A 12,247-nucleotide genomic window follows, 5' to 3' on the forward strand; every position below is an offset into this window, starting at 1 on the left:
CCACGTGTAAATTTGTATTCATATGACTATGATATTCAAACATTCCGTCCTTGTATTATCATTGCCCCTTCTGATTCATTAAAACAATCAATGTATTCACCTCATCCCAAATTATACGCTCTTAAGAAATTAAAAAGTTCAATAACCTCACCAGATTATCACCTTTTTACCGATGGGTCAAAATCGACTACTGGAGTCGGAGCAGCATTTTATGATCCACAAACACAAACTAGCTTTAAATATCCGTTGCCTAATAATTTAACTATCTTTACCGCAGAATTATATGCCATATATCAAGCTCTCTTATATGTCCAACAGTTGCAATCCAAAAAAAAAAAAAAATATTCAGCGATTCTCAAAGTGTATTACAAGCTCTCCAATCCTTCGCCCATAGTCAAAATACATATGTCTACGAAGTTAAACACCTTATTTTTCAACTCGAAACATCCGGTTTTGTTATAACGTTAATATGGATTAAAGGGCATAACTGGCACGTAGGCAACGATATGACCGATATAGCAGCAACAGAAGCCAGTGCAGATACCGCGAACTTATTACAAATCAAAATCCCGCTTTCTGATTTCTTTCCATATATCAAAAATGAAGCTAAACACATATGGTGCACAAAATGGCGTTTATCAGCTAGTACGAAAGGCCACTATTACTATCAAATTCAACCAAGTATTCCACACTTCCGTGGTTTGCAAATGGTACGTATACGCGACGTCACATTACTAACATCATCAGACTACGTTTTAATCATGCCTTAACCCCGGTATATTTATCTCGATTTCATATTACGAACGACCCAACTTGTTCCTGTGGAGAACCTCAGGGCGATAGTGACCATTTATTTTTTCATTGCCCCCAATATGCACGCCAACAGGCCATTTTAATGCAGAAATTAATTAACATCCACGTACCTTTCCCTACACGACTTTCAGCTCTGTTGTATCAACTTTCGCCTATGAACATTGCTATCCTAAACGAATACCTTGATAACACTCACATCAAATTGTAATTACGATCTAGATTTTCAGTTGTTTTTTCCCGACATGTTCATGAAGTGGCATTTCTATATGTTCCGGGTGAGTGGATCTCGCACCAAAAGTTTTTTTTATTAAATATTTAAATATTTACATTTCAAGCGTTGACGTATACAATATATAGAAAAGGCTGCTGGTATAGTTGAACATAGGTATTTACAATGCAATATGATTTGGCTGCTGGTGAGTCCACTATTATATCAATTGTTTGAGTCCGTGTGGCTCTTGCTGGTAGGTGCTAAGTATGAAATAATCTAGATTATAATACTTGGGTTTAACCCGGAACTAGGCATGCCACTGTTCATTCGCGCACTCTTTCAGCTTAGGTCATCAGGGCCGTGTTTCATTTGGTGTTCTGTTCTAAGATGTAGAGGCATCTGGAAGTGGTCCAACGTTCTCCCACCCTTGAGTCCCCGTGACCCCCTTACAGGCCTAAGTGGGATTGAGGTTGGGTGGAGGTGCCCTGCCCACTGTTCATCTAGGACCATATGTTAGTTGGACCCTTCCAGTGCGCTAGGCATTTGGCCTGAGCTAAATTAATTTCTAGTTGACACGACCCTGATGTTGCCTATCATTTGCTCATCCATTCATGCTTACAATACACAATAAAATAAGAGATAGTATTTACAGGTCAGCTTATTACAATGGACTTATAAGTGTTGGCTTCGTACTCGCACTCATCCATACTAACAGACATACAATGCACTCGTCCATGCTAACAGACATACTTCATTCGATCTCACATTCTTACAGCATTCATTACTTCCTTGCACACCCACTGATATACCCAGATGTACACTACCTATAATACATACAATAATACACAGCCACATGAAATAATTATATACAGGTATATACAATTAGCATAAGAAAACACTCGTTCACTAGTGGAGATTCATTCATTCAGTTGCGCAAGGGCGCTCCACTTTCACTTCACAACACTGACACAGATCACTAACACACGCACTGTCACCACTCTTGGAGTGTTCAGCACCACACTGCAGCCGCTCAGGTGTATTGCCGGTGGCCAGTCACGTGCTCGACGTAAATGTCTCTGGACCATCGAACTGAGTCAGACACGCACAGGTTGGCCATCATCTTAGAGTAGGACTTGCTGATGCCCAAGTACTGTAGCGTTTTACTGTTGGCACCGTCCCAGGTACCGAGCGAGCCCACAATGAAGGCGTCCAGATTCACAGTGTAGCCGGCGTCACGTAAAATCCTCGCAGTTGGCTCGTACTTGGTTTTCTTCGAGTCGCGTGCCTTCTGTAGAGACTCGTACCCATCATCGAACGGGATAGTGACGTCGACTATTGTTACCACCTTCTTTTCCTTGTTGATGACTACCAGGTCAGGTCTTTGAGCTCTGATGTCCTGAGGGATGTTAGTGCCTGACCCGGTGAGCTCGTCGAAGGGAACCTGTTGGTTCTTGCGGCATGCTCCCGACCTGGCAGGTACGGCTTTGGCAACTCTGTCAAGGATCGCGTCGTGCCTCCTTGTCATTGTGGCTAGATGTGGACGGCAGTGATTCATAACATGGGCCGTCGTCTCCTCTAATTCGCCACACTTGCGCAACCAAGTATTCCACACTTCCGTGGTTTGCAAATGGTACGTATACGCGACGTCACATTACTAACATCATCAGACTACGTTTTAATCATGCCTTAACCCCGGTATATTTATCTCGATTTCATATTACGAACGACCCAACTTGTTCCTGTGGAGAACCTCAGGGCGATAGTGACCATTTATTTTTTCATTGCCCCCAATATGCACGCCAACAGGCCATTTTAATGCAGAAATTAATTAACATCCACGTACCTTTCCCTACACGACTTTCAGCTCTGTTGTATCAACTTTCGCCTATGAACATTGCTATCCTAAACGAATACCTTGATAACACTCACATCAAATTGTAATTACGATCTAGATTTTCAGTTGTTTTTTCCCGACATGTTCATGAAGTGGCATTTCTATATGTTCCGGGTGAGTGGATCTCGCACCAAAAGTTTTTATTACTCTCCAATCTTGTACAGTGCAACACGTTTCTATTGCCCAAGATTGATAGGTTATATGTGTATTCGACCAGTGCAGATAGTTTAATACTTTCATGAACCTACATATATACACGATATAATAGTGTTTCTTTAAGTTCATCTGTCTATGTGTAATCGTGCTAAAACCGGTCATTAATGATGTAAACGTGTGCTGTTGTGATACAAGTGAAATATTTCATTGGGTTCGTGACTGGGAAAGAATATATTGGTTCCCAAATAAATATCCGCAAGACAAGACAAGACAAGATTGTGAAAATTGGTTGGTGTCACTGTCTATCAAATTATAACAGCAGCGTTTTCATTGTTATTGTAAACATAACCTTCTGAATGTTATGGCATCTGCAAGAGAAATTATCACGTTCCAGCTTGGTCATTATTCCAATTATGTTGGAACACACTGGTGGAATATTCAGGTAATAAATTATAACATTTTCTGGTTTTATGGTACCAAATTTATTATTTTAAAAACAGTGAGTTGTGGTTTTGGTTTCATGATAAGGTTAGCTTGAAAGAACATGCTGGAATGAATCCGTCCGGCATCTTCGTGTAGTATTACCAAACATTAAAACATTTCACTATTACATTTGCCATTCTTTTGTTGTTACTATCCTGCCGTCTTTCTTTAGATTTCTTCATATGAAAGTTCACAAAATTCAGATTCCGGTGATGTTTTTTCAATTTTCCGTACAGAATGTTTGGCGGTGTTGAAAGAGGGGTCACTAATTATCATTAATCTGTGAGATTATTTTGAGGGAAATTTTTGGGAGGTATGATCTCCACTCTCTAAATCCTTTTTTTAAATCCATGTGTGGGTGACGGCGTAGGATACATTTGCAGTATCCCTCTCCTATTGAGAGAAGGGGATCTTCACATGTTCAGGTTCTGTCAACTTGGGAATACGGGATTATGATTACGGGGTCTTTAGTTGAGTCTGATATTGAGCACTTCCACTTTCCTGTTCAACCTTCCTTGGTCCTCCTGTGGGTGAGGTTAGTAGAATTCATCCACAGTATCCCCTGCCTGCCATAAGAGGAATCTAAATGGGTTAATCCCTAATGGCTCTGAACTTTGGAGCATAGGTTGTGTCAACTACGGGACCTCTAGCTGAGTCTAGCATTGCTTCCACTCATGTTAGGTATCTTACTTCCATCTTTCCTATTCAGCCTTCATTGGAGAATTCTTGTTCTCTTCTGACCCTGACAGTATTAAGTTTGTGAGGTTTTTCACGTTAATGCCTTTCGTGACTCATCCTTCATTTTTGAAAGGATTAACCCCCTTCCATATATAATTTTACCATCTGCATCCCAGAGTTTATAACATTATAAAGAAGCGAAAATAATGCAAATCTTACTTGGAATTCCTTTTAGAGGAGAGATGTGTTCATTGCGATGCCTAGGAACCCACCATCACGCCCCCAGAAGTACATTTACTTGTGTAACTTAATGAAGAGCAGCACCCACCATCAGCCATGGCTGAAATAACTACTTGCATTCTCATTGGTCAACGTGAACAGAATGTGACATCATTGCCATCAATGCTGATAAATACATTGCGTTACCAACCCTGGCTGAATAAAAACACAAACAAAAAACACCATGTAAAGGAAACAATATGAAATACACAACAGCAGTAATTTAATTTAATACTTATGTTAATGTAGAGGCTGATACAGGGCTGTGGCAGCTTAAAGTGTTTCCACACGAAACTAGAGGCCCAGGGCCGCTTCGCGGCTTCTAACCGTCCAGACCAATAGTCTTGTCCAGATCCTATCCTAACCGTCCGCATGGCAAGAACCAGTCCAGACCAATGGTCTTGTCCAGGTTCTATCCTAACCGTCCGCACGGCAAGAACCAGTCCAGACCAGTCGTGTTTCCACACGAAACTAGAGGTCTGGGGCTGGTTCATGGCTTCTAACCGTCCAGACCAATGGTCTTGTCCAAATCCTATCCTAACTGTCCGCACGGCAAGAACCAGTCCAGACCAATGGTCTTGTCCAGATCCTATCCTAAGCGTCCGCACGCCAAGAACCAATCCAGACCAGTGGTCTTTTCCAGGTCCTGTCCTAACCGTCCGCTCGGCAACAACCAGTCCAGACCAATCGTGTTTCCGCACTAAACTAGAGGCCTAGGGCCGCTTTGCGGCTTCTAACTGTCCAGACAAATGGTCTTGTCCAGATCCCCATCCGAACTGTCCGCACGGCAAGAACCAGTCCAGATCCTATCCTAACGCCCGCACGGCAAGAACCAGTCCAGACGAATGTAACAATAATCCTGTATAACAATAATCACCACCATCAGCTATCGAAGCACCACTCGTTAGTTCGTAAGTACAGAGGTTGGCAGCACTAGCGCCGCTTGACAACATCCTTTCCGAGCGTGTAAACAATGACAGTCGTTCCGCGCGCAAGTGAATGTAGCGGAGTACTGGGCTGCTGAAGATAAAATTATAATCCTCTTCCATGTTCATCCTTGAACAGTGAACAAGAGTGGATAGTTGCCTAGTTGAATGTCCTCTTAAAACAATTACCACCACCTCCACAATTTTCCTTGGTCAGCTCTGTTTTCTTCTGACCCTGATGGTGTACGGGTGTGGGACCGAGGGTGTCTTTAATTTTCTTTAATTTTCTTTAATTTTCGTGTCCCTTGTAGCCCTTCCTTTCCTTTTACTGATATCATGCATTCCCTCTTTGAAGGTTCAGATTTCTTCCATTTTCACTTCTGATTTTTATTAAGAAGGGATGGCTGCCTACTTGTTCTTCCCCATTCACCACCACCACCACCACCTTCCTTTTCTAGTCATATGTGCTGTTTGCTGTTTAACTTAGTACCACACTGACTGTCTAAAAGCATTAACGTAGTTGTAATAATAATAGTAATAGTAGTAATAATAATAATAATAATAATAATTCTGGGGATACTGTGTAGCATAGAAGTGTAAGAAGGTGCGGGCATGAATGGGTAGACAGAGACGAGATCAAATCCTAATTTTAAACTCTAAAATATGAAATTTTATTTTTCCTTTTTTGTTGTGTTTCTTTTCAGATTTTAAATTTTTTTAAACAATAACAAATTGGATAGATAAAAGGTTAGCTTGTGAGCTTGAGTAACAGTATTAAAAAAGCCAAGAACAATCAGACAAGAACGATTTAACAGAATGAGCTTGAAGCTCCCAAGTTACAAATTTTACAAGAGCACCACTGCTTCTCTAGGAGACTGAGCTCCAAAATTTACTACATTCAAAAGAGCGTCTTTGTTCCACACACATAAATCTCTAGGAGGCTACTCTCCAAAATTTATAAGATTCATGCCTCTCCAAGGCACAATCTAACTTCAACACAAGGACAATACAAACAGTTTCCACTATCTTACCCGCTCAACAGTCTAGGTTACATTTAAATTGGAAGTTAAATTTTGACAGGGGCAATAAATGTCCATTCTACCTGGCCTTAGTGGAGAAAGAAAATATTAAAATTATTGCCCGATAAACAAAATGTTAGGAGGCGAACACTTGCACTCCTTTAAAAATTCACTTGAAAATTCTTAAGAACCCTATGTGGGCTTATGGCCTGAAGTTACAGAGGCTATGGAGGTGACTAGATGGAAAGAAAGTTTTAAATTACAAAAGGAAAAATTTAAAGTTTTGGAAATCATAGTCACCTCAATACCAAGTTGAAGGGGAATAAACGAGGGTTCACACTTTATTCCCTAAGTTTTACTAAGATCTTTAGTCTTGGTTGAAAATTTACATAGAAAGATTTAATTTTACATTAAGAAAGGAATTTTGAAACCTTCCCCCCACGTTAGCTTTCTGAGACTATTACATGATTAAAAGACTTCTGTCATTACCTTGAGCTGGTGGGCCTTCTGGAGATGGACAAGGCAAGCCCCCTGCCTCCTCTACGAACACACTCTAAACCTCTTGACTAGAGTGATCGAAAGACAGCATGGACCAAAATGCTCTAGCTTTTATAGCAGAGAGGATGGTTCCAGAATTCTCTGGGCCGAAGCCCTATACACACCACCAAATTTGATTGGTTAATTCAATAAATATAAAAAATTCTTGATTGGCTAAAATTTTAAGCAGGCGCGACGAGATAGAAGTGCTAATAATCTTAGAACGCGAAGAACAATCTACAAACAATTCAGTTTGGAAAACTTATGAATAGAAAATTTCTCTTGAAAATGAATTGTTCATCCATGCTCCAGATGGAGCACATTAGATGACAGTAGAGACATCTGACGATAAACGTTCAAACTTCTTCCAGAAGGTTCACTGTTCGTATTATAGATGGCCTTCTAAAAGGTGCTTAGTTTGTATGTATGTATCTCCAGTACAGGCCTCCACTCCCAAAAGTCCTTCCATCATTGACACAGTTTTGAAATTTTAATTTTAGAAATTTTGAAAATTATAGATCGAAGTAAAAAAATTTTTTTGATGGGAAATTCATTTTCTTGAAGTGTTTATGATGTTGCAGAAGGCTGGTCAGTTATGTCCAAGGTTGACAGCAAGAGCGGCTACCACTGCCGGTGTCCGGGTGGGTCCCTCAGACCCCGGAAGAACCCTCAGATACGTCTCTCCCGCTACCTTGAGAGGGGTAGCCATGGTGAATGTCGCCATGGACCAAATATTAAAGTTCTGCCCAATGATGAAGTGGGCAGTTGTGGAACCGCATCTTAGTCCTTGTCACTCGTGATGGTGCTCAAATTTGCCGTGGTGAAGGAAACTAGACCAGAGCGAGCTGGGCCCTTACCCCGTGCCTGCACCTTTCGCCAGTTGTTGTAACATGGCCGCAGATGACATTAGGGCACTGCAACAATAATTTTCTGGGCAACAGTGACTGGATTTTATTAAAAAATGGAGAGTTATTGTTTTTGGTCGGTGGTGCTGTTAAGGCATAGGGGCTCAAGTTTGGAGGCAGGGGCAAAGTAATGGCAGACTAGAAAAGGAAGGGGGGAAAAAATCTTACTAAAGGGAAGGTTTGTACAAAAGTTGAAAAAGTAAAAAAATTACCTTAGATATTTTTACAGAGTTAGCAGGCCTCATCTTTCAAATTTACATATGAAAATTTAAGATTCTACGCAATTAAGGAAAGAAATATAATTATATTCGCAATGCCATGACTAGGTGGCCTATACTGAAAAACAGAGATGTTATACAGGTTTTATTGCGACAGATGAACTCTAAAAATTCCTTCTGTGTCTGGATTGCTCACCAAAAGGGAGACAGATGTTAAGAAATCCAGGATAATACACAGTCCATGAAATCTGGGGGCAAACTTGCCTGCAGGAACAAAATTTTTTACCATGACTTGGTCTCCAGTCTTTAAATTTGTGGGTCTCTGTCCACGATCATATCTCTCTTTAACTTTATCATGAGAAGCTTTAAGGTTACTTTTAGCCTTTCTCCACAGATCCCTGTTATTATCGGCGTCTGTTGTCTTCGGCAAAATCTCATTGATTGACCATGGATCAGATGATGGTGTACCTGGCAAGTTGGTTGTGCGGTTAGGAGCGTGCAGCTGTGAGCTCGCATCTGGGAGATAGTGGGTTCAATCCCCACTGTCGGCAGCCCTGAAGATGGTTTTTTGTAGTTTCCCATTTTCACACCAGGCAAATGCTGGGGCTGTACCTTATGTAAGGCCAAGACCGCTTCCTTCCCATCCGTAGGCCTTTTCTGTCCAATCGGCGTCATAAGACCTATCTGCGTCGGTGCGACGTATAGCCACTAGCAAAAAAAAACCCTATCTGCGTCAGTGTGACGTAAAGAAAAAAAAAAAAAAAAACACGAGCGTGTTAGGAACAAACTTCAACATGAGAGATGTAGGTGAAAACTTATGACTCGTGAACAGCCGAGTTGAATGCAAAAGATAACCAATGGAGTGAAGTATCCCACCTAGAATGGTCTTAATGATGAAAAGCGATCAAGGCAAGATCAGCAAGAGATGATTATGGGTAATAGACTGATGATGTTACATGTGAGATAGATAGATCGAAACAGAACTTGCGGAATGAATTAGATGTGAATGCCTTGACATTATCGGAGACTATGTATTGGCAAGGACCAAAAGAAGCAAAAATAGTATTACGGCAAGAAGTGGTAGACTGAGCGGTGGCCAGCTTAGTTGGAAATAGCCACGAACACCTTGTGAAACCATCTACACACATGAGGATGAATTTGTTCCCGTTTCCCTTAGATTGAGGGAAGGGTCTGACGTAATCTATGTATAATCGCTCCATAGGGCAAGATGCTTGATGAGATGACAATAGCCGTAGCTTAGTAGACAACGTGGGCTTACAGAGCAAGCAAGATTTACAAGCTTTAACCATTTCCCTAATTTTACCATCCATACTCTTCCAGATGAACATTTCTCTAATTTTTTCTCTAGTTTTGAAGATGCCTGAATGTCCCATTAATGGGGTCTCATGATAATACTTGAAGATCATGGGCACGAGAACAGCTGGAAATACAACTTTCATCTTTTGATCATGCCTCAAAGGGCAACATGGAACCCCATTCCTCAGAACATAAGGGACAACATGTTCTCCAGAAGAAAGGGTTTCCATAATAGGAGCCAGCACTGGATCTTCCCGTTGATATTTCTCAATGTCACAGAATAGGGGCATAGGGGCATCAGTCAAAATAGCTCTAACACCAGAGGGTATGGAAATAGAAGGAGAAGAACTTTCTTCCGACTCATTGGAATCAACATCTTCAGAAAACATGCGGCTTAACCCATCTGCAACCACATTCTCTGATCCCTGAATGTGTCACACGTCAAATTGAAATGCCGAGATGCGGATGACCCAACGGGCGATACGTGCAGTACGTCGAGGCCTAACCAAAATCCAACTCAAAGCCTGGTTGTCGGTTTCCAGTTCGAACTTAACATTTTCGAGATACAGGCAAAACTTCTCCAAGGCAAACAGGACAGCAAGTCCTTCTATTTCATAAATGGAGTACTTGGCTTCTTGAGCCGATAATGTCCTAGACACATTGGCAATTGGCCGCCTTCCGAGTTCAGTTTCTTGGAGGTGGACATCAGCGAATGCAAATGATGAGGCATCTGTCTGGACGATGATCTTCTTAGAAAAATCGGGCATGGCTAAGACTGGGGCGTTACAGAGAGCTAACTTAAGGTCTTCGAATGCAGCTTGCTGCGATGGCCCTCATTTGAACTTGACACCTTTCCTGGAATTTATAATCTGCAGTCTGTTTCCAGTCTTTCGACCGGGTCAGGAATGGAATAAATGAAGCCCCATCTAGCGTTGAGGACAGGAATTATGCCGGCTGCCGAAGCCTGTTGCACTCCTCTGGGACAATGATTAATGAATGACAGATGAAATGAAGTGTTATTGGAGAGTGTTGCTGGAATGAAATATGACAGGGAAAGCTGGAGTACCCGGATAAAAACCTGTCCTGCCTCCGCTTTGTCCAGCACAAATCTCACATGGAGTGACTGGGATTTGAACCACGGAACCCAGCGGTGAGAGGCCGGCGCGCTACCTGAGCCATGGCATACTGCATATAAAATCCTACAATTGCAATGTATAATTCTTTACTATAAATTTCTACTAGGCCTACAAAAAATGCATTTTCAGGTTAAGCCTGTATATTTTTAAGATAACTGAAATTAACTGTGAGGATAGCTGATATTAGGATTATAACTCAGCTGTCCCTCAAGTCTTATAGCTACCATTTTAACATGAGTTAACCTAATCAGTCAATGAAAACTCTCTGTAATCAGACTTCTTAGAATACAGCAGAACAAACTCTGAAGATAAGAGATGCCAGTCACACTTTCGAGAAAGGCAACTGTGATTTACAAAAACGCAATATGACCTGACAACCTGAAAAGCAGTTCTAGAGCTACATCTTTCCATTGATTTGAATTGACAAATATTTTTATTGACACCTTTCCTACGAAGTAGATTTAGAGACGCTGCCCTATTAGCAAAGTTGGGAATAAATTTTCTGAAGAAATTCATCATGCCAATGAATCTAGCAATACCTTCTACATCTTTCAGAGGCTTGAAGTCACGAATTGCCTGCGTTCTGGAATGATAGATTGAAACTCCATTGTTTGACACAATATGCCCTAAGAAGGACATAGAAGACTTAGCAAAAGCTACCTTAGATAACATTAGTGTTAATCTGGCCATTAGAAGACAATTTAAGACTTCCTGAAGATGATCTAAGTGCTCTTCAAAGGTTTCAGACAAAATCACGAGATTATCAAGGTAATGGTACAGATATTTGAATTTGATGTCGGAGAAGACTCTATCTAGCAGTCTAGTAAGAGCTCGAAAGGCATGCAGTTGTATTCGTACAAGTTCCAATCTGTAGCTAAAGCAGGTAGATGTTTAGATTCCTCTGGTTGTACGCTTGGTTAAGATCCAGGATGGGGAAGAACTTAGGCTTACGAAACCAAGAGAAATATGAATGCAAATCAGGAAGTGGCATTGATTGCATTACGACCTTATGGTTTAATGCCCTGTAATCATTGACAGGCCTGAAATCACCTTGGAGTTTCGATACAATAAAAATGGGCGATGAATATGCTGACTTTGAAGGTCTAATAATGCCATCCTTCAACATTTGATCAGTAACCTCCTTAAGAGCCTTCATTTTAGGTGGAGATAGCCTACATGGAGGAAACCTTACAAGGGATCGAATCAGTTACCTCAACCTTATATTCAATTACGTCGGTAACACCAAGGGTTTCCGAAAATACATCAGGAAAAGACTGACATAACTTATGGATACTCTCAGCCTGATCCTCAGGTAGATATCTAAGGTCTAACGGCATCTCACTCTGGGTAGGTGAAATTGAAGAAGATGAAGGGGAATATGGAAATTACTTTCAAACTTGAATGTGCAAGACTTGCTCTGAAGACAGAGCACGAGACCAGAATGCAACTTGAAATCTGCCCCTAATATCACAGGGCATGACAACTGTTTGGCAACATACACCTTAATTTTCCACGTACATTTAGAAATGTGAACTTTAGCATGAATAGATCCTAAAATATCTAAGGGTGAAGAATTCACTGAAACACATTTGACAGAAGGAAAACAATAATCAGGAAATTTACAGCAAACTTTCAATTTAGAATACCACTTCTCAGAAATAATAGAGCTAACACT

At 41.0% G+C, this 12,247-nt stretch overlaps 1 protein-coding gene across 2 annotated transcripts in view; it reads left to right on the top strand.

The window, feature by feature from the left end:
• Nucleotides 1–3,188: 3,188 nt before the first annotated feature.
• mst (misato mitochondrial distribution and morphology regulator) overlaps nt 3,189–12,247 on the top strand; it is a 146,417-nt gene continuing 137,358 nt past the window's right edge. Inside the window, exon 1 of one of the 2 annotated variants that reach the window (XM_067146774.2) lies at nt 3,189–3,516. In XM_067146774.2, the coding sequence (XP_067002875.2) occupies nt 3,436–3,516 (81 nt within the window). In that variant the 5' untranslated portion in view covers nt 3,189–3,435. The remainder of the gene's footprint in view (nt 3,517–12,247) is intronic. The other variant, XM_067146773.2, reaches the window with a different exon arrangement.

The sequence above is a fragment of the Anabrus simplex genome, chromosome 5 (genome assembly GCF_040414725.1).
Source record: "Anabrus simplex isolate iqAnaSimp1 chromosome 5, ASM4041472v1, whole genome shotgun sequence".
Taxonomy (NCBI): Eukaryota; Metazoa; Arthropoda; class Insecta; order Orthoptera; family Tettigoniidae; genus Anabrus; species Anabrus simplex.